General features: G+C 42.4%; 3 protein-coding genes across 8 annotated transcripts in view; 1 reads left to right on the top strand and 2 right to left on the bottom strand.

Moving 5' to 3' along the window:
* The window catches only part of LOC117150352 (neural cell adhesion molecule 2), a 40,186-nt gene extending 23,011 nt beyond the window's left edge, over nucleotides 1–17,175 (bottom strand). Inside the window, exons 1-2 of one of the 5 annotated variants that reach the window (XM_033317207.1) lie at nucleotides 16,874–17,175; nucleotides 13,894–14,087 (exon numbers count right to left, since the gene is read on the bottom strand). In XM_033317207.1, the coding sequence (XP_033173098.1) occupies nucleotides 13,894–14,059 (166 nt within the window). In that variant the 5' untranslated portion in view covers nucleotides 14,060–14,087; nucleotides 16,874–17,175. Of the gene's footprint in view, nucleotides 1–13,893; nucleotides 14,690–16,873 lie in introns of those variants that run through there. The other 4 variants (XM_033317206.1, XM_033317205.1, XM_033317203.1 and 1 more) reach the window with 4 other exon arrangements.
* LOC117150353 (glycerol-3-phosphate dehydrogenase, mitochondrial) lies at nucleotides 8,292–10,658 on the top strand. Its single transcript, XM_033317209.1, is given in 2 exon segments — nucleotides 8,292–8,964; nucleotides 9,018–10,658. Coding segments are annotated over 2 exon segments (2,019 nt in total). The 5' UTR covers nucleotides 8,292–8,445; the 3' UTR covers nucleotides 10,518–10,658.
* Nucleotides 17,176–21,901: 4,726 nt separating the features above from the next.
* On the bottom strand, nucleotides 21,902–23,408 carry LOC117142252 (E3 ubiquitin-protein ligase NRDP1). Of its 2 annotated transcripts, none has more exons than XM_033306110.1 (3): nucleotides 23,288–23,408; nucleotides 22,827–23,233; nucleotides 21,902–22,761 (listed from the first exon to the last, which is right to left on the bottom strand). In XM_033306110.1, exons 2-3 carry the CDS (start codon nucleotides 23,193–23,195, stop codon nucleotides 22,132–22,134), a joined length of 999 nt encoding a protein of 332 aa, XP_033162001.1. In that variant the 5' UTR covers nucleotides 23,196–23,233; nucleotides 23,288–23,408; the 3' UTR covers nucleotides 21,902–22,131. The 2 variants fall into 2 exon arrangements, with proteins under 2 accessions (XP_033162001.1, XP_033162010.1); XM_033306119.1 differs by having other exon boundaries at nucleotides 23,307–23,379.
* Between the last annotated feature and the right edge of the window lie 21 nt (nucleotides 23,409–23,429).

Genomic DNA, 23,429 nt, shown 5'->3' on the forward strand with positions numbered 1-23,429 from the left:
TTCTTATTTTCCATTTCGGAAATGGAATGCGAAGGACGCACATTTTAAAGCTGCCTCAGTCGGTCATAGTTGCACTCATCCAGATATGGATGAATCTTTCTAACAGCTTAACTAACTCGATCCTTCAATTGAGCACTTTATTTCGTACAATTACCTAATTGTTCTGTTTCTGACTTTTAATGCAACAACAATATTTACGCACTGCTGGCTGTTCGAAGGGCGAATCAAAGAAAACAACACCTGCAATTAGTTTTCAATTGATGTGGGTGGCAGAGAAATTGGATCCTCTGGCAAAGAATTCTCGGTAAATTGGCTGAAACCTGGAAACTTCACTCTCGATTTGTGCCAAGGCACTGCGATGTCGGATTCTAATTAAGATTGATGTGTTTATGGTGTAGCCAACATTTGACTTTGCCCAACTAAAAGCTCGACAAGACCTCGGAGTGGCGTTCGTGTCTAGGAGTCCCAGTCCCAGTCCCAGTTCCAGTTCGATTTCGATTTCCACTTTCCACAGTTTGGCATTTCCTTCTCCTTTGTAATTATTGATGAGCTTCGCTTTGACTTTCGACTTTTTCAAGTGTATTAACGTAATTAGCCAGCCATCCCAACGTTAAGCGATTTCTATTGCTCCATTAAATTCGCTGCACTTAAAGCTCAATTGTGGGGCAACAATCGCTTGACTCTGTTCCGTGCTCCTTCTATTTTTCGTCTGTCTAGTCAATCAAAATGTCATGAAAGTCTGGCAGTCGATGAACTGATTGACAATCAGGAGAAAAAGGAAACCTATGCTCCACTGACTCCTGGCTCTCTGGATGTGCGCATGCAAATTTCAGTCCGTGTCCGACTGTGTTGGTCCGTGTCTGGAGTTCCATGGCTTGTGTGGTTAACCACAAGGCCAGGTATCGCTGTCGTCTGCTGGTCTCCCAGGTGTCTATTGGCTAACAAAAACCACTCACCTTAAATTGGTCTTTATGGTGGCGAAGTTAAAAGTCATAAAGGCCATTTAAACGACTGAAAAAATGGATTTTAAACTACAAGTTTGATCTGATGGAGCAGGAAATTTATACATATCTTTCGACTTCCTACTTCAACCTCTGTAATCGTAATCCCATTGAAAATCACAGCCATTGTCTAGGTCTGTAAAAATATCAATAACAGCAATTACATTTTCTATTAACGAAATCACAACAGCATGGGTTTCCCCACAATGTAATGCCAGCACACAAAATCATCCATGTCTACCACCTCATCATACCCATTCCCATCCACATCATCAAAATCATCAATAAAAACAATCGAAGCCAGGCAGCGGCAATTGCCGAACCGAAGGCAACTCCATTTCCCCGTCTTTTCCGCGCTGGCAAGTTCATCAAACCGAGCAGGAAAACAGAAAATAAAGCGAGACTGGGGCGCAGGGAAAATCGGGAGACTGGTGGAAACTGTGGGCCGTACATGTGGTCGTTATTGTTATTGCTTTTCGGCCATCTCCGTCGCATTCGCCAGTGGAAGCCCTTGCTCCAGCCTCAAATGCAGGATGCGTCTGAAAAAAAATACCCGTAATTTTGGAGTTGTTTTTTTGTGGGTGCTCTTGTTGTTTTTGGCTCCATGCTGGAAACCTCTTCATCATCAAAAAACATGAGAGGCGCCATGGTCATAGATCCATGCGAAATTAACATAGACGAAAGGCGCCGAAGGGGAGTTTGGTTAGATGGGATGAGTCCTGCACAAAATTTGCACCCACCATGTGCGGCAAATGAATGGGAATGTTACTCGGAAAGCTGGAAAAGTCGGTCGGAGGCCAGAATTCATGAATTTCAGTCCCTCGAAAAGGGACTCTCTTTATGAAGAAGTCGAAAAATGGGTTTCTATGCAAGCAATCTCTTTAAAAAAGTCATTGAAAATAACTTTAATTACATTTTACTTCACATATTAACATTAGCTGAAGCCTGGACAATATGGACAACACATATGGCATGCTTATAGCAACTTTAATTGAACACATGGCCAATAAAGTGCGAAAACTAAAGTGTTTGCAGATAGCAAGGAACCGTAACTAAATGCCTTTCCGGACAATTAAATAAACACAATTTTCCAATTGTATTTAAAGTACAAGCTGGCGCACACAAAACACTTAACCCGAATCGCCTTAGACGTCTGCTTAGTGAACGAGTCGTCCAGAAAAAGGCCGCTTAACTTCCGGTCAAATAGCCAGCGACATATAGCAGGACCCGGTTGAACTTCAACCTACCAAATCCTCAGCCTTCCACGGGTCCTTGGCCTCAGGACCTCGGCACGTCCGGCTGCAAAATTTACTTAGCCCCGAAATGGAAGGCAAAAGTGTGAAAAAGCCGACGAAATGTTGTTATCTAAATGCGCGCTGAACTTTTCATGCGAAAGGATAGAGGACGGAACACAAAAGGCGGACCCTTAGACAAAGGATATACGAACATATACATATATAGACCGACGCCCACAGCCAGGCATTCCCAATGCGCTTATTAAAATCCTTTTAAAACCGTACCGACTGCCGGCAGGAAAATCAATTAAGTCGAATACACTTCCCCGAGGATAATTGCTTTCGGAACTGCCGCCAGCCGAAAGCTGAAAACTTTTGTGCCAATGAACATCAGCTCCCATAACGGGCTAAGCGAAGCGTTAAGGCCTAATGGCAACTTGGCCGATTTCTATAGGCCCTTACGAATGTGGTAATGATGGGATTTGGCGACGGCGGGCGACAATAAATATTTATTATTATGAATTACTCTAAAATTTTATGTTAAGATATTGGTCATTGGTCGGTATATTAAATTAAGGTTAGAAAAACACGGTATACACCTTGTCTATCAGACAAACTCTTAGTTTGCCTTCCGCTTTTATAATTTTTCGCCAAAAGCTCAAATTAAGTGCGCTCCAGATTCTTTGCCCCAAATCGTTAAAGTTGAATAAGTTGGTTAATTAATTTCGTTGTTTTCAGAGACTTGAGTTTGCCTTCAGCGACTAAGTGATTTGTTAATTTGTAATAGTACGGACGCCAACTGGTTACCGCAATTAGCAATAATGAATGGGCTGCTGCATTTGATTTTAGCAGCCAGCTATTAGCCGTAATTGTAGACTTTTACAGGGCCAAAAGCCAAAGTGAAATTAGCATGCCCGGTGGGCATAATTTGTGAAAAGAAATCCAAACTTTCACTGCCCTCCTCCCAGTTCACCCAACCGAATTTCCCCGAATAGTCCTGCGCACATATACAATGCGGAGGCGTGGCCAGGACTCTGATTGCCCCGACGTGTTTACAAGCGTTAAGCGGAGCGCCATTAAATGTTATGGCCGTGTGGAAAAGCACGATCCATTGAATGCCAGTGTCCAACCAGGTGATAAAGTGTCGAATGTGGCCAGTATCAGGAGACGGGAGGCAGGAGGCGAGGATCCAGGTGCCCGGTGCCGGGAGCACGGATTCAACAAAAGTGGAGGTGTTGGCCATTTGTGGATGGCCAATGCTTTCACTGCTTCAAACTGAAACACACAAATTGAAATAGAAAACTTTTCCGATGGAACAAAGTTGGGCGTTTTAGAGTTTAATAGCAGTCGGTGGTGTGCAGCTTTTGGTTAATAACAAAATGGTAAGACTTACTGACGGGCAGTCAAAATTAAATATCGATGTGGACACGAACTTACCTGAAAAGAAGAGGAAAAATGTGGTTTATTAAAACATTTATCGCTATTTAAAATATTGAATATTAAAGATATTTTGCTATGTATATTATATGATAAGCACTATGGATATCTGTTGCATTAGCTGATTATCTTAACTATCAGTGTTCTTTTAATACCTACGATATAATAGCCATTAGTAAGTTAAGTATCCCGTAATTTAGAAGCCATCGCTTGACTTCATTCGCAGCCAGTGAATTTAAATAAACCGCACCCTCGGGCTATTTATCAAACATGGTGATGTGGAGGCCACATTGATGGGTTAAAAGTGGTTGGTATGGAATGCAAGTGCGATGCTCTGGTCAACCGCAAGTTTACTGTAGCACGGCTAAAAAGGCAAATGCGGGCTAAAACGGGGAGAGGTACAGGTATCGCAGTGGATAATCGATGGTTGGGGAGGAAAGGTCAACCGCAGGAGTTGAACCTGGTGCTTGTGGGGAACACAAATAAATGGAGCGACCACAGAATGACCACCCAGGCAGCAATTAAAAATCCCTCCTGGGGGCAAACAAGCAGCTAATGTCCTGCCTCATTGAGCCATTAATTTCCAGGGAGCCAAAGGTAAGGCGGAGGATAAAGCTGGTTTATGGGCAGATGGGTGGGTGGCTAAGCCTGCAACCTTTGCAATTTGTCCACATCGATTAGTGTCCGGCGCACATCGTCTTCGACTGACAGCATGACAGCCATGTCCACGTCTATTATTTTCAACTTAACATGGCCCGCGCCTCTGACAATTGGCCAGGACATTTACCCCGGCCCCCCTGTTAGCCCTTGGTGGGACCAAAGGGCGCCACAATACGACTTGCTCACCGCATAACTGCACAATGGCCGACCTACAACTCACTTCCTTCCGCCGCACGGCTGCCACGCCCAACTTTCTCACATTCCCGCCCATCCGCAGGACCTTTCCCTGCAATATCTTTAATGCTTTTTCTCTTTCTCCTAGCCTGGCCTTTTTTCCTGTCGTTGAAACGTGTGTCCAGCGGAAATGACAACGACAGTGGCAATTACATTGTTGCATGACACAAATAGTGTTGCCTACAACAAGGGGAACAACAATTGCTGAGACATGGGGGCAAGCTAAAGGATAAAAAGGGGAAACTAAAGGGGAGCAGCAACGACTCGGTGATACCCTAACTCTGCATTTGGTAAAGATTGCCAGACACAAGAATGCGAATACAATCTCAGCCAAATAAATAGTTATTTTTTAAAAACATATGTAAATTTAAATACCAGTCATACAAAAAAAAAAAGGGGATTAATAATACTTCAACAATTAAGAACTGACACGATTTGTCCGATAACGTATCATTTTTCATACAAAAATCTTATTGATAACAATTTTTATATGCAAAAATATCCATATTGGCAAAAAACGATCAATCCACATTAAACAGCAAGGCATTTAAATTAAATTTTGCAATCAACGACGGCAGATTAAATACATTCAGTATATGCTATCTTTTGCCTACTGAGTAATGAAAAGGCAGCTATAAAAATAAAATATTTTCATGTGGCACAGACACTGCGTGTTTTTCTGGGTGACAGAAAAGGTATAAATTTAATTGATGTCATGCCGCTGAAAATGTGTCACATTTACTCGCTTTAAACGCCTGGCTGCCCTCGTGACGTTTGTTCAATTGTTATCAAATGTCCTTTTTGAAAGTCCTCGCTGCGTGCCATATGCCGAATTCCACACAGTGTCCTGCGTTCTGTGTGACTATTTATGGCATCTCGTTTTGGCAAAGCCCACTCGCCATTTCCCAATGCTGTTGCCATGGCCGAGTGCCAAACTAATTGCTACAAATTAGCGCCTTTATACTCGACCCAACCAGCTCGAGCATCTGACAGAGAAAGCATTTCCCCTCCACTTGTCTTGGATTGGCGGACCTTGCCTCGTGCGTGTGCAACTCAATTATGCCACAATACACAGAAATACAACAGCTAAATTAGGCTCAATTTCTGGCAATTGAAAAGGACTTTCGGCTGGAATTTTGCTGATTAAAGGGAAAAAATATGCTAGGCGCTTTGTATATTTTTTAGCTGTAATATATCAAAAAATGTGGCAAATAAACTTTTATTCAACAAATTTAATAAAGCTGTTTAGCGCACCTGAGGCCGAAGGATTACATCGTAGCATTGACCAAACGAAGCCATTTCCATTTGTCCTTATAAATCAAAACGTTCACCAATAAAGTTGGCAAAAATATATTCAAAGTTGTGTAAAATGTTTGAGGTGTGGGGATAAGAGAAGGCACCTTGTTGTCAGACAATTTGGGCCACTTAACACCTCGCTGATTGCCAGCCGAAGCGCAACAAATCGTTTATTTTGAATTATTTTAATTCTTGTTTTTTGCCCTTTTTGCCAGGATTTTTTTAAAACAAATTTTAGATGAATTTTTGTACGCCTGTTTGCATTTGCACCGCCCAGCCGTTTGTTGTATTTTTCACTGCGATTTTTCTAGATTTTTTCCTAGCTTTTGCTTGCTGTCGAAGGAAGGCAACATGGACAAACGACAATTTCTGTCGCTCGGTTGTCAGGACAACAACAACAACAGCAATTGTCGAGCGTAATAATAAATGAGAAGTGGAAAAGTTTTGCCGCCGCCGTGCTTATTGTCAAGCTCGGCCAGGCCATAAAAAACAAACTTCAATGGCAATAAGGCGACAAAAAGAGAGCTTGAATTAAAAAAAAAAACGAAAAGAAAAGCCGAACCAAAAGAACAACGGACAAAACAAAAACAGCCAGAGGAAAAGTTCAAGGCACTGACTTTATAGCTGCAATAATGCCCGTCGACCAACTGGGCGGCGGTTGTTTTGGGCGGGGAAGTCCAAAAAAAAGGTGAGCCACACGCCAGCAACAGCGAGCCGCAAAACAAAGCCAGTTGCAACCAGGAAAGGGGGTGGAAAGTGGGTGGAAAGTGGGTGGGTGGACCAGCTGGTAAGGTGAGCAGGAAACAACAAGGCCACGCCGTATCCCGCCGAATGTGTTGAGGCACTTTGGCGAGGTAACGAAATGTAACAAAGTGCCGGGGCGTGGCGGTCGCCTGGTTTCAGCAGGCAACTTTGGAGGAGGGCCAACATGGTCGATGGCGCGGGGGAAGGTGGGAAGGTTGGGGGGCTTTAGGTCAGGTTTGTTGTGTGGCTTACACCGGAAATTTGTATTTAGAAGGCCTCGGGCGCCGTTCTTGTTGCTCCTCTTCGTGGCCCCAAGGAGGGGCAGGAAGGATAAGACCCTAATATGGTCAACCAAATTTAACTTTTTAACAAGATCCGGAAAATTTATCTCAAGTTGTTGAACGGCAGCTAAAGATTAGCGAAACAATTTTGGCAGGACTCAAAGTGGTAAGATAATCCCATCATTAGTTACTCGTTTAAATCTAACAAACTGATAGTTGTATTAAAGAAGTTGAATAACACCTCAGAAAAAGCTAATATAAAATATATAATTCAATAAATTTAAATTTTATTTCATGCTAGTTTTTTAATGCATCGAAAGTTATGCAGTAACTTATTTAGCCGTTCTTTGACTTAACTATTTTATAAATTGAACTGATTTCTGCTGAATTAAAAACCCAAACCAAAAACCGTCTTACTCGATGAAAATCGAATGTTAATGCGGGCAATCAGCAATCCAATCGAAAGTTGATCTATGCCGAGGCACAGTATTAATGACCATTCCAATGACAAAAGGACAATGTCGGTCGGCACGCCAAAGTCAAAAGCACCGCATTCCCACAGGACATTCATTCACTCATTCAGTTGGGTAAACATTCAAACGAACCCGATGGCCAACACTTCGGCTCTGAGTGACGGAATGACAGGCTGATGGACAGACACAGAGCCCGGGCACATTAATAGAGTCAATAGAGAGACAATAGTTGAAAATTAACAAATGAATTGAAATTACTTAAACAAACTCATTAGACGCGGGCCGTGTCATACCGGAGCACCCATCTCCTGGGACTCGCTGCCAAGAGCATTAATATTCTGGCACAAATGTGGGTGGGCGGTGCTACTGTATCTGCCCCAGGTAAGCATTGGCCAACGCCCACCGCAATTGTCCGTCGAAAAGTGGCGAGCTTTTTACCCATTTCCCCCACATTTCGCCATCGCCATCGCATGTAATTAAATTTTCCAACCTTAATATGCTAAGCATTGTAATTTTCTCCCCCTCGCGTCTGCCAGTCACGAGTTTAAATTGTCAGAAACTGTGACAGCCCGACACCTTTTCGCCCAGGTGCAGAGGAAACCGGCGAGGCGACAAGCCGCATATCTATAATTTTCATTAATTTTAATTGGCTTTGGGCGGGGGCGTAACGTCGCTCAATTACAATGTTTTCAAATTTTTATTGAATTTTAAACGTGTACAGGGCTTTCTGCTCGGCAAAGGGTTCAACGAAGTTTTTCAGGCAATTAAAAGAGCACATTTAAATTCATGATTGAATGGTAAATAATAAGAATGGTTTAGATTTTAGAAAGATACACAGTAGATATTTTTAGTAATTAAAAAAAAAAACGACACATTCCTGTTGGTATTTAAAAACAGATTAAGTCTCTAGCAAAGTAGGTTTGAGAGTACTGCCTTAACGGAATGACACAAGCCTTTTAAAACCTTCTGTTTGTATACCTTTTTGAATATTTTTCGAAAATTTGGGAAGCGTTTGGAAAACGGCGCGACCCCTCGAAATTCGAAATTTTTGTTGTGTTGCCTTCAATTAAAGGTCCGATTAACTATGTCCAAGTTGGGCGCCATCCTGGCGCAAAGTGCTGTTCATCTTAGCGAACATCGTCAGCTTTTGAGCCAGGCCTTCTTATCGTCTATCACCTATCAGCGGAGCAGGGTTAAAGTTCGCGGAAACCACTGTTGCACAATGAAGGTGGTGCCATCTCGCGCGGAGCACGTAAATGCACTAAAGGCCGAGGAGTTCGACGTCCTGGTGATCGGAGGAGGAGCCGTGGGTTGTGGTTGTGCTGTAGACGCAGCGTGTCGTGGTCTTAAAACCGCCTTAATTGAGGCGGAGGATTTTGCAAGCGGCTCTAGTTCGCGAACCAGTAAGCTGATCGATGGCAGTGGTTCATATCTGGGCACTGCCCTCCGGGAGAAGGATGTCGAGCAGCTGTACATTATGCTGCAAATGATGAGTGAACGGGTGACCATGCTGAAGAACGCTCCGCATCTGAACCGGATTCAGCCCATGATCATACCCATCTACAGTTTTTTGCAGATGCCCTGCACCTGGCTGGGATTGAAGGTAGGTTGGCGAGCTGAGACTGGTTGCCAGAAGTATTAAAGTTATATTCCAAGGTTTATGACTGGATATCTGCAGCCTCGAATATCCGTGGATCGCACATCATCTCCAGGGAGGCCACCATGTATGAGTTTCCGCTGCTAAAAACCGATGGGCTTCGCGGTGGTGTCGTCTACTATGATGGTCAGGTGGACGATGCCCGGATGTGCGTGGCATTGGTGATGACCGCAGTGGCCCTGGGCGCTAATGTGGGCAACCACATGGAGGTGGTGGAGATCATGCCACAGGAGGGCTGCTGCCGAGTTGTAAGCGTTAAGGACAGGATCTCCTGCGAGCAGTTCTACATTCAGTCCAAGGCAGTGATCAATGCCACTGGCTCCAGCACTGATGCCATCCGGCAGATGGACAAGGAGGGAACCGCACCGATTCTGTTGCCCACTCTGGAAACCTAAGTATCCCTGCCCCGTTACTTTGGTTCCGGACACTACGGTTTGTTGAGTCCAGCTCAGAAAAATGATGATCTCACTGTTTATATGGTACCGTTTGAGAACCACATGGTTCTAGGCAGTCGCGAGGTGGACCTGGATGAAGTGTCTAGCCGTGGAAGTCCCACTCCCGAACCAGATGACGTGGACTGTCTGCTAGAAGCAGCCAAGAAAAGGATGGATCCCTGCGTGGAGCTGGGGCGCTGCCACGTTCTTAGTGCCTGGACGGCCATCAAGGCCAGTGTGAGCTGTCCAACCGACAAAGAGAATGACGATGACAAGCGTGGAACACCGCTCAATAGCTACATGATCGAGGTTAGTCCCGACGGTCTTATCACGCTGGCCGGCGGACGATGGAGCAGTTACCGCGTAATGGCGGCCGATGCCGTCGATTTGGCAATTAAATCTTGTGGACTGTGCGACGATCACGTGACCTCGAGTTGGACACAGGACTTGAAGTTAGACGGAGCCGAATCATGGTGTTGCATGCTGCCGCTGGAATTCGTGCAGGACTACGGTGTGCCCATGGACGTGGCGCATCATATTTCCGATTCCTATGGGTACAATGGACATGCTTTGTTCTCTCAGGCTCCTGATATGAAGAAGCGCCTTCATCCGAGCTTCCCCTATATAGAGGCAGAGATTCAGTATGCCATGCGAAACGAGTACGCCTGCACCCTTGTGGACATCATCGCCCGACGGCTGCGCATAGCCTTCGTGGATGCGGCCGCCACGCTGCACATGCTGCCCAGAATTCTCAAGATCATGGCCGCCGAGAAGGGTTGGGATGAGGATGAGCAAAAGGAGCAGATGGTGGCGGCCCAGGAGTTTCTGGTGCGCCAAATGGGTCTGGGATCAATAGTCCAACCCAGGAGCACCAGCAAGAGCAAGCCGAAAAAGAAGGGCTCCTCGGAGGGATGTTGCTGCCGGGCGGCAGTTCGCAAGGGGGCCAGGAGCTACTCGATGGAAATATCAAGAAAGATTTGCATTCATCCCTTGGTCCAACATAGATCCATGTCTAGCATGTTCTTGCCCCTCATGACGAGCTTAAGTTATGGACTCGGACGCTAATCGGTTGACATCGGACAGAAAGCGTTAACTAGCACTTGGCGCAACAAATTCATATGGTGAAATTTTTAAATAGCCAACGTTTCGTTGCGTGTGGGTCTTTCTATACCATTAAATAAAGTTCGGAACAATAAACAGTTTTAAATGAAATGGCACTTTATTACTATTACTACTACTGTAGATCATATCCACATCTACAGTAGATCCCATCCATAGTTAATCATCTATTAAATTCTTGATACCCATAGACGTTAGGGTCTTTTGCGATATTGGTAGTTCCTGATTATCTAGGATCATGCGGAAGATCCTGATCCTGATTCCACAATTTTCCTATCTGGATTGCTTTAGCAAATTAAATAATAATGAATCGATTTTTCATTTGGGCCCTTCCACAGCTTTCATAAATTTATTTTAATCTTCGTTTGTCATTTGTTTTTATAAATTAGGGTTTTTTTGCCATATTGGGGGCGATAATTTTGAATTATTGTTATTGGAGCCCAAAAACCATTTATTCTTGGTTGCGATTCTTCAAATAAGCTTATCGTTCATATATTGCTTTTTATTTATTGGCTGATTGGCGCTGGAAAATGTGAGTACGCTTGTGAGTGGCATTTTGTAAGTAGCTCATTTTTCCTGCCACAGCTCGTTAGCCATGTAAATGGGGTTTTTATGGCCGCATTTTTAAAGGGCGTCGAAGTTAACAATAAAATTAAATGAAAATTTACCATTGAAGTCTAATTTATTATCATTTTTAAAAAGCAGCATTACGCAATAGTAACAGAAATTATTCCCTTTCATGGTTTTTTTTAATTTCATAGTTGCTCGACTGGTTGGACATCAAATACTCTACTTGTTGCAGACATATGGTTCACACATCATTTATGCACTTCATTTGAATGACGGTTGGGAAAACCTTACGTGAAATCACGTGCAAAATTTCGTTCCGAATTAAATAAAACTATTAGCTGGCCGAAGTCAGAACACTTTCACTTTTCGCCTCACTTTTTGTAACAAAAGCCTGGAGTTCTTTTTCGGCCGCATTTTTATGCTGATTAGTAGAGTTAATAATTTCAAGCACGCGAAACTATTTGGGGAATTTCTTGAAACTTCAAGCATAAATTGCAATGCCCACACCAATGGTCGGTCTGCCAGTGTGGCCAACGCCTGCTTCGCTTCATTTCCCCTTTTTCAACAGCCACTGCGGCGCGAAGAATTTTAATAAGTTTCGGGCAGCAGTCTGAGGAAGTAAGTAATAGGCTAAAATGCAGGCGATGCACACGCGAGCCCATAATAATAAGAATCCTTGCCAACGATTTGCAAAAGGGAGCCCTTCGTCCTGTTGGCTTCAAAAATACCAGTCAAGGACATTAGCGAGTACCAAAAAAACGTATTAAATGAGAAATAACGCCTTAAAATGGCGAAAAATAAGAAGCATAGGGAACGTATAGCGGAAGAGCCGCCATAAAATTCTGAATGTAATGGGAGGCGACAATCGGAAATAAGAGGAAAATAGTGTGTCATAAAAATGCTGTAGTACTCCTGGTGTAAAAATCACAGCGGCAGCTGAGAATAAAGTAGAGATTGAGATCTTTCAAAGGAAAATTTAGTATGTGTGAAAAATACCGCGTAAATGCAAAAGTTGTGTTATAAAGTTATTAATACATATACCAGGAAATGCAATACAGCATGAATTCGTTTTCAAAATCATAAAAAAGCTTCTTATTTCTATATATTTTTAACCAATTTTTGAATTATGCTTCTGTAATCAGCATGTAATATATTTGAAAGATCCCTTTGCCATGTTATTCAATTATTTTTGCCACTTGCATACACGGCTGCACTCAGACAGTTTCCATCTAGCCAAATAAAGTGTGAACTTGCAATGGAACTTTTTCATATTTCCAGCATTGCGAAAATAGTTATTCTTGGGCAAACCATGCATAAAATCATAATATATCTCCAGATACACGCAAGCACAGCTATCTCGAGCCGAGTTGAAGTGGAAATGGGAAAGTCGGTGGCCGGGGAAATGGCACTCAGCTGCAAAACATTGGTCCAAACGATAAGTGACAAACATGGTAAGGCAAACAAATGTGTATTTTATACGTTTGCCGAATGGAAAAGGCGAAGGCCAAAGATGCACAACTGTCAGATAAGTGTGTAGAGCATTTTGCGGAGTGTCTTTCTGCCCGCAGGTGACATGTTAAACGTCTTGTAAGCATTTGCATTTCCATGCTCATAAAATAGAAGGCATAAGATGGAAATAAGAAAATTTCCTTCCCCCCTTGGGGAACGAACGGGTGGAAAATGTTTCTGTAAAATATCTGCACAATGCATATACATATTGTATGTGTGTATGTGAGGAAACAACTAAAATAGCATGACGTGGCAGGGGCCAACATCTTTTATCTGCAGTTCATTCATTTTGTTGGCAGCGACTTCAAAAGGGTTGAGTTGTTGGCTCTGGCTTAAAGCATATTTGATTATGTCACAAAATATCCTTGAGCGTTTTCTACGCCGTATCTGTCGGCCTCTCCGTTTGCTTAGCCAAAGATAAATTTCACAAATATGCAAATAAAACACTCCCCCTTTCCGCACGGCCGGATGAAAATGGAAAATTGTTTTCATAAATATTTCAAATATGTGCAATTTTTGTTCTTGGCCAATTGGATGTGAACAACCTTTTGAAAAGGCAGGAAAACTAGGCAAAGCAGCTGCGAACAAAAACTGAAATTATTTTCTCTTCCGAAATTGCTTTTAATGGCACACACATTTTTCTGGGCAGATCCAAATATCGAGGTCCATTAAGTTTTAAGAAAAGAAAGTTGTTTTACCTGTAACTGTAGCACAGGCTCGGCCAAAGGAGGATTAAAATGCAGGCTTTTAAAGGTTTTAAATTTTAATCGATATCAATAAAAATATTTTTCTTTTGGAATATTCAATGAAGATCTTTTTGATAATATACTGCACACATAATGGTTCCCTTAAGTCGGGGTCATTTATGGAAAGAAAACTTTTGCAAACACCTAAGAATCACTAGCGTTGAGAACTTTCTAACTTAATTAGCTATACACATATTATTTCGCTGATTTATTACTAATTTTTAAATTATTTTTCTTATATACTCAGGCAGCTAATAAAAATCGTTTTCAAAATAGATTCCACCAGCTTTAAGCCCCAATAGAAATTACGTTTTGCGAGTGCTCAATTATTTTAATTAGCTTATATTGAAACCCTGTAAAATATCACTTGGTTTTTAGAGCAAAAATAGGTTCCTCTGTTGTCACTATACTTCGACTTCCCCCGCTCGGTTCATCAGTCAATCAATCAAACTAAGAAGCCCATCAAGAGTGGCTCATTAAATTATCAAAGCACTTACCCTTTGAGGGGATTTCGGCGAGTGTGGGCGTGGCTGTCATCAGCATGGTAACCGCGGCAGTGGCTATTATCGTGATGGCCAACTGCCGGACGTTAAACTCCGCCTGTGGGCGGAAGCGGCGGCGTGTATGTGGGCGTGGCAGGCGGTGGGGTCCTGCCATGGCCATGCAAATCCTTTAACTTAATTTTCTTCTTCTGCAACGGTTAATGTAGCGGAAAAAGTTCAACACTACGGCTACAAAATGTTGCCAAATGTTAAAGCTGGATATTCACTGGCCGTCAAATGTTTTCACCTTTAATCACTTAAACGTCGCGTAATCAACAGCAACAACAAGGGGGCTGTAATCAACACCAACGGCGATTGAAATGGAGTGTCATGATGGCGATTATGATGATGACTGACTGGGTGGCCCCATGACGATGACGAGCAGCCAGCTTGCCACCACTTAACTGGGGCCCTCGGCCCCAAAGTCAAAATCCGAACGCGGATCCGGATGCGTGGAGTGATTTGCTGCTGCTGTTTACACGCATTTTTCCTAACATAGTTTGGGCCACGGCCTTTTGACTTCTGACTTCGAGCCAAGTTTGTTTGCTTTACTTTGAGTTTTGAGTCCTCACTCCACGGTACCGTCGAAATTCATTGCCTGTGCGTTAATTTGAAGCGTTTAGGACTTCGGCTCAGCCGGATTAAATATCTTCAGACAGCACGCAGACAGTAATTTGATTTGTCGGCGGAAATTCAACATTAATTTAACTTTGGCCTTTAACCTTTTGTTTGAGCAGGCAAATCTTACACAAAGAAGAACGTGTTTTACTCAAACTTAAAGGGAAGGTATAAAATATAAATTTAAAAAAATTACAAACATACAATTAAAGACATTTTCGTATGAGGATAATTTAAACTTAAGCCAATAAATAATGCTGTATGTAAATTTGAATTCAAATGTAATGAATTTCCATTCTGTAAAACTTTCGATTGCTTTTTTGTACAAATTTCAAAAGTTTTTCAATTGGATTTCTGGATATCGCAGGAATGCCTTCCTGCGGACCCGTGAATTTACTTTCCTCAAAATCTCAATTTGCAACGTCAAGCTGTCAACGCTCTGTTCGCTGGCAAATCAAGTCTGACAAATGAAATGATTACACAAAGTAAACAGCAAACACGTAACACACAAACCACCTGTCAGAAACTTTTGTGCACCCACTTTTTTCACCAGTCGAGGGAAAAAGGACAGTGGCAGGCAACATTTCACAGGCGGAAAGCCAGAAAGGAGTATGATCGAAGAGGCTGACACTGACACAAACGGGAAGCGGAACGTACCAAAAATGCAACGGCGATGCCAGCAAAATGGCAATGGCAACACTTCCGTTTCCGCTTCCGACGCTGCGGGCGACTTTCTCGCACAGTTGGCAAAACGTTGAGCAAACTCAAACGCAAACTCGAAAGCAAGTGCGACGGTCGGATGGCGCAACATAACAAAGCTTGTTAGCGTTGCTGCCCCACAGCGGTGCAACAAGCGCCTCTAATTTTATCCCAATCTCCCAACAAAGGGATTGCGGATATCGCAGGGTGAGGGAATCCGCCCCTTTTTTTTAATGTTTTTTTTTCGTTTCGGGGCATCAACCAGAACACGGAACAATGGCGACGAAAATATACGAAAATTTTAAACGCTTTTAATATTAAAGCGTCCGGTATAGAGACACAAACGTCGAAGAACCCGGCGGCACAGGACCACCAACAAAATGCAACACGGCGTGCAACAGCAGCAACGTCGGCAAAGGCATGCGGGGCATGCAAAAAGCGGCAACTGCATGAAAATGCCACACAAAACCAAAAAAATTTTAGGGTACAGCGATGGGTATTTTTTGATAAGACTTTATGCTTCCTACTAAAAGGCTTTCAAATGGTATAATTTGTAAGGTAAAAATATGTTTAAAATTATGTTATTAAATTTTACACATAATTAAACAAAAAAAATATGTTTAAATTAAAATAAAAGGTTTGCTACTTTTTACTTAAATAAATTGCTCGCTATATTTTAAAACATAAATATTCGTACTTAGTGAGATCCTGTAACTTACTGTCTACATAATCCTGGTTACCCTGTAAGCAAACCATCTTCCTCGAGAACAAATTCGGGTACACTTAACAACATAACTCCTGGGGCACCAGGACTTCTGCAATACCCATTCCATACCCTACTATGCCTCATGCCTCTTCGCTGGGAGTGCATTTTTTGCCGAGTTCTTAGACTGTGCGACCCTCTTCGTGACGAAAATGTTTCGCTTAACTGGATTTTCAAATATTTATTGCAACAAATTATTTTGCTGGTTACATGGCGGCTCTTTGTTTGTGTGTCAACATGGCCAACATCCCCCCTTCCCTTGGCCCCTTCTCCGCATTCACAGTTCGTAAGCGGTTTTTATGGCCATTTAGTTTGTTGCATTCCACTAAAAGGATTTGGTGTCGGGATATTTGCGGTTTTTGCACAATTTCTGACAAATTAGGGTATTACAGTTGCATTCAATTTATTTCGAGTGTAAAACCCATATATAATGGTTAAATTGCTATGCCGTGGTAAGTGCAAAGTATTTTCGTCATGAAAGAAAGTAGCGTCATAATCAAGTGTTGAAAATGAAAAAAGGATCTTTAGTAAATTAGTGTGTTTTTTTTATAAAATTTTCAAATTATTATCGATAGTAAACAAAATAATATTTTTAATTAATTTTTGGGCCTTTATAAATGAAAAAACTTGTAATAAAAATAAAAATTTTGTTAACTTGGACCAATAATTGTATTTAGGCCAAATCCAATAGGTGTAAATGAGAAACAATGACCCTATCTATCATCATCATTAAAGGACCATCACAAAACTTTTTCAAAGTGCAAACAAACGTGGCACATGTCGTCAAAAGGTTGAACCAGCAGTTTAGAGCCACGATTTGGTTTTTTGCAAAACAACAAACAATTTGATAATTACTTTGAATTGAGCACGCAATTGCGAATGCAAGAGTAATGGTAAACCGAAGTCGCTCCACACGACAAATGCACAAAAAACTTTCACTCGCTCACAACTTTGGCGAGGTCTGCCAAAATCCGGCAAATGACAGCGGCAGGACCAACGACAGCGGCAAGGATAACGACAACGCACCGAGTAGCATTTCGCGTGGAACGCTCGCGTAGAATCGCAACTCGCACGTCAGTTAGTTTCGTGGCGACCCTCGCTGCGGGCACAGTCCGTCCGTTCAGTTGAAAGCCCGATTCACGACTGAACGGGCGGACGACTTCATTGGTGGAAAAGACACTGCAATAATGGCCCAAACGACGATGCCAATTCGTGACGCCAGTGACTTCGGCTTTCGGCCGCCATTCGGGTTTTCGAAATTCATCCGTTTCAGAGAAGGAATGAACTCTCGGTAGCGGAGAGTGGTTCACTGGAAAGTCCTACTACTATAAGCTATTTACTCTTCTCTTAAGCTTAAGATTCTATGGATTATTAACATCTCATTATTACCAATAAATGTGTTACGTTTAAATCAAATAAGTGTAATGGTTTAATATGAATTTTCACACATATATAACCAATTTTCAATTAAAAAACTTTAAACCCAATTCATTTTAATAAAAAAAAATACCCCAATTAAACGTTATGTATCTTATGAGTGAAACATTTGAATGACCTGTAATATCGTGCCATTTCCTACCATGAACAATTACTTCCAACTATCCATCCCAAACCACCCACGAATTCATGCCACGCTCAACTTTCACAGTCAAATTAACACGCATATTTAAAAAGAACAACTGAATAAATTGGCTTATCTGGCGAAACACACTGAAATGCCAGGCCACTCCACTGGCCTCCAACCCCTTGGCCAATGTCAAAAGCAGCTACCACACAACTGAAAACTGGCCTCAACAGACTGCTAGCCACAATAAAAAATATATTCCACATACGCAGCGTTGGCTGCTGGCATCATTTAGATAAACATAACTCGGAAACTTAAAACCAAGTCGGGGGCAGATTGGAAAGGACGGGCCATCTGACCAATGTTGAATCCATATACGTAAAGAGACAAATTCCCGGCAAGCAGTTTTGGCCATGAATAAAATAAACAACACCACCAACTGAGTGAAACAGAAAAGTAAAATAACTAATAGCTACTGTGCCTGAGCTCTCAACATTTTTGAGTGGTTAGAAGACTGGTTTGAGTTAAAGCTAGAAAAGTTTTATCGGGAACTGACACAAATTCCCCTTGACCGACGCTCTAAAGTGAGCATTAGGAAAAGTAGGATTGTTGGTTATAATAGTGGCTCGGGCGCAAAAAGGATAATCCAATGATGTTGACGAGGACCTTCAAAGTTGACCAACGGGTCATTGTTTAATGCTTGTGCATATCAGTTTATATTATATATATTTACTCCCTAATAAAGTTAAGCATATTAATGGATTATTAATAAAGGAACTGCTTAGTTATTTAGCAATTATGCTCATAAAATCATATAGTTAAAACTGTAAGACATTTTCAGACACGGCATCAGCTATTGAGTTAATGGCTTTCGTCTAAAAATCCTACCAATCTCCACTCTCTGGTAGTCGACTATTGCTCCTTAGGGATCAGCATTTAGCTGAAATCCGAGAGCATTTTCTGCTTTCTGCTGGTGTCATGCTGGAAACGACACCCAAAAGTGTGGGCATTAAACGAAAGTTTCTCCTTTTTTTGCTCCCGATGCAATTGCAGTAAATTGCCAGCACAAAAAGAGGAGTTGTTAGAGGAAACAGAGCCCTTCCCAATGGCGCACTGAATGGCTTTCCGGGACTATCTTGGAGCAATTGATTACTACGGGCGACTGCATGGGCGTGGCATGTGGCATACTGCTACTTAGAGCGCATTAGCAACAATCAGCCGAAGGAAAAACAAGCTGATTGCATTGAGTGCGAAAATTGCTGCTAAACTGAAGTTAATACCCAAATGACAAAATCATGTTAAAAGCGTTATCTACAATGATAGAAAATACCAATGATACAAAATACCAATATTCAATTGTTTATGTAACTAACAAATCTTACACCTTTCCGCCCAAGAAACTCTTCAACTCGAATAAAAATATTCTTTTTCGCCGTTAATCAAATAAATGAGTACTTAATAAATGCCATTACATTTTTATTACATTCTCGCCGAAAAGGAAATAAAATTGATGGTAGTGTGTCTGGTCCATGGAAAGATACATAAATTGAATAAATCGTTTAGCAGCTTTTGGACATTTCAGGTGATATATATATCTCAATTCTAGACTTGCTAAGTATGTGAATACTGAATAAAATAATATGATACTTTATATGATTGTTAAAACCTCTCTAAATATTTCTATTTATATTCTTACATTTCAAAACATTTAAAGCTGTAATTAATAAGAACATATACTTCGAAAAAAGTTTTTAAAGTCATTTACACTAGTTTTTCATACGCACCATCAATGGTTGCTAATCCCAACCAACTACCTGTGAATCGATCATGCGGCGCTATTGAAACCTTTGCCAATCTCCGCTAATCAAAGCTACCCAATATTGCCTCCCACAAGGACAAATCAATTCGTGCAGGCAACAGCGACCTGGGACAGAAAAATCCCACCAAATAGCGTTTCCATTGCTATTTTCTGGGCTCCAACTGGCGAGTTATGGCCGCTATTTCCGTTCGGTTTTCACAACTCAACGCGCCGACTTGCTCGCTTTTCCTTTTGCACCTCCAGGTGGTCCAAAGTCCAAGGACTGGGCCAAATCGGTTAGCACAGCTTCCAGCGGATTTCAATTTTATCGCCGCCAATTTACTGCCGCCGTACTGTGTTTTGCCGCCGTTTTTGTGTTGGTCTGGCCCATTCACATTTTTAGCCTTGTTGGCAAAGAAGGCCGTCGCTGTTGCACATTTTTCTCGCCACATTTTCCTTTGTGCTGCCCCCGGTGATTTACCTTTGGGTGATTAGTGCTGTGCTATCGAGCTGTACTACCACTGATATGGCAGCGATTTACAACATTCGACCGATACCAATTCCAGTCCTTCGAGGGATCTGAAATATAGCTATAAAATACCGAGAGTCCTCTAACGAAACATGTTATATATTTGCAATAGAGTTAAGAGTTGTATTTATCTTAACTAATGTTGATGCCATAAATCAAAATTACAGAATTATGAGACCAATACATTTACTTCGAAAATGAGTTCTTAAGCATATGCTAAAATTACAAACACCTGTTTTGAAACTATCACCTGTTTTGCAACTATCTAAAAATATCACGTTGCAACTACAGAAGCTCTTATATAAAGGAAAAGTTAGAGGTGAAGATGTGTAGTGACATCTATTGTTCTCTATGCTTCAAGTAAGCTTGTACAGTGGAACCTAAGACAAATGAACAGCATTGTTTCGTAAAAAATATGTAGAATTACATGTGGTAATTAAATAGGCAAAGCAAGAAAAATGTATATAATTCGAAAGGCAAGCTATGTTTTACAAATATTTTAACCTTTCTGAACGTATTTTATGTGTGGATCATTGGCACAAAATCCATACAAAATATGTACAATATTTTATTATCATAGAAATGAATAAAAAGCGCTATTTCAAAATGTTTCTTTTATTTACTAGCTTGGGATGCCCATATTTAATATTGAACATTTTGGGCCCACTGTAGCTACCAGCCGAGTGCAGCAAATGCATAAATTAAACTTGAGTTCAGCTTGAAGTTTGGCCAACTACAAGTGCATGTGCGTATGCGTGTGTGTGTGCGTGTGTCGGCGCGGGTGTTGGTGTTAGTGTGCGAGCGTGCATGTGGACCATTATCGATACCGAAGGACATTATCGGCATACATGCACCAGCAGACAAAAAGGGGTAAGTTTGGCGCGGGGACGAGGGCATGGGCATGGGCATGGGTATGGGCATGCATAAAACATGTTTTGGTCGGTTGGCTGCAAATTGAATCAATAATATCCAATCATGGGTTAACAATGCGAATTGATTTCTAGCAGCCATGCAGGAGAACCACCTACCATTTCAGACTCGGAGCACCATCACCATCATCGCCACTGGATTCCAGCAGCGGGAAGGAACCAGGAAGAGCGACGCCTGCACATATGCAAACATGACAAGATAAGGCCACAACAGCAGCTTTCACTGAGCCTTTAGCTTACTTCCTCTGGCGAAGGAGGACCCATGTAAATATTAATTAAGTTGGCTTGGCTTTTGTTGCATTAGGCTTCGGTTTTTGCAGCAGGCCCTGAAGCAGCCAGTTAAAGGGCTCCCAGGTGCCGGCATCTATCATTGTATTAGCTGCAGCATTCGGTGGTTAGTTCGTTAGTTGCCCTTTGTACTGCGTCGTCGTCTTGGCTTAATCAAGTTAGCCGTACATGCCCTTTGTGTGTACCGGACCATTTAATTAGTTCAAAGGGTCGTGTTTGATTTGACACTAATTCGGTGTATACTTCATTCAATGGACAATATTTGCACAGATGTGAGCTCATCGCATCGAAGTAAACTGCTTGCAGTCCATTAATTTTCATTTGATCAGAGATCCCGTTTTCAATTGCTGGCTAAAATCGTAATGGCCCCGAAAATTTATCTCAGCTGGGAAATTAAATTTTGTACAATTTGTAAAACTTTTCCAAATGGTGTCGCCAACTGCCGCGAACCGAGCACAGCCAAACTTTTACCATTTCCATTATAAGTTTTACTTGATGCACCCACCGCAAGCCCAACCAACCGCCCACCCACAGAAGGAGCAACCTCAATCCCAGCTTATGCGTTTATTTAATTTCGCTCCAGCATTACGCATACGCCCGAGTGTTCACCGAGCTTCTATAATTGCCGCGTAATTGCCGAGAAGAATATCTGTCAGCTACAACGACAACTTTAAACTCTGAGTGGCGCTAAACAATCGATGAGTAAAGTTAAAGTTTTATAAAAACTTTTGATCCTCAGATTATTCATTAGGTCCTACATTAAAAAACAACAAGATCATTTGTTTGTTTTCTATTTATGTAACTCGAATTGCTGAAACATATTTATATTTTCATTTTGACGACTTTTGAAGTACGATCGTGTAATTTAAGACAGTGTAGCAACATGACCGTCAGTCCAAAACAAAGGACGTGGAAAACGGGCAGCCAGTTGCGCTTTTGTGTTGTGTTACCAAAATGAATTTAGATATGGAAGATACCAGTAGGATGAAGTGATCCAGCATTGGCTTACATAAACTCGATGTCAGACAGCGGTGGCTGTACCATCTCATTCACACCGTCGACGAAGATCATGACCAGTCCGAGAATGGGGCGCAGATTCTCCGGCATGTGGGTGTTGTCGCCGCCCAGCACAACCACACACGGCTTGCCGGTGACCAGACCGGGCACCAATCGGGTGACATACTGACTCATAAGATGTTGATTCTCGCGGCGATCGTCCAACGTCATCAGACCCTCGGGCCAGCGATCCTCGTGGCAACGGTCAACCAGCATATTGAGCATATGCATCGGACAGCCGCTTTCACGCAAAACGTCGCGCACCATCAGGTGCATGGGATTGTCCGGAGTGGAGATCAGACTGCCCCAAGTGTGGACGGTGGCCAGACGGAGTCCATTGCCCCACTGCATCAGCGAGAAGCGGTCCAGCTGTTCGCCAATGTTGCGCAGCATGGGATTGGTCGATCGCAGTGCTGCGATATAGTACTGGAACAGCTCCATCTCTCGGCGCTGGCTGGAGTTCTGCTCCTCCATATCGGCATTCTTCAGCTTCAGATCGGAAACCTCTTTCACCAGTTTCTCCACCAGCTCGCGCAGTTCGAACACACAGTTGTGGCGCGACATCTCGTCCTTGGGAACCTTTATAATAAAATAATAATATTATAGCTATCTTAAGCAGTTCTAGTTACACCCAGAATGTTCACCTTCATTCCGCATCCCTTGCTGCACTCGACAACCACCTTGGGATTATGCTCGCAGGCGGCCACGTGGGTCCGGAACTCCTCAAGGGCCAGCATTTGGGAACAACCGCTTTGCGAGAAGATGCACTTGATCTTAAGCCGGGAGAGCATGTTGCGCATGAGGCGCGAAACGGGCACCAGATGTGAGTTCAGTAGGCCGGAGCGGTCCACCGGGCAAATCTGCTTCTGGATCATCCACTTGTCGATGCAGGCGCGACAGAAGGCGTGCTCGCATTCCGATGACTGGACCGGCTCCTCCAGGACATCTGTGCAAATTGGACAGATGAGCTCCTCGTCAACGTTACCCACAATGCAGTTTAGATCAAAGCCCATGACGAAATGGTTTGATTTCGATACCGAAGTTTATGTCGCTGGAGGATGTTTGCTGTAATATTTTTTTTTTTGGCTTGGAGCCATGCACTTACCACTGAGTTCGATATGTACCTTTACCTATATCCGAAACTCGATTTTTACAATATTTCGATCAAAAAGTTACTTTTTACGTCGGCGCTGAGTTGTGTCCGAGCTGGCATCTGATCAAAAGCCAACTATACTCGCTTATTTTTG

This window comes from Drosophila mauritiana, chromosome 2L (genome assembly GCF_004382145.1).
Source record: "Drosophila mauritiana strain mau12 chromosome 2L, ASM438214v1, whole genome shotgun sequence".
In the NCBI taxonomy this organism is placed as follows: Eukaryota; Metazoa; Arthropoda; class Insecta; order Diptera; family Drosophilidae; genus Drosophila; species Drosophila mauritiana.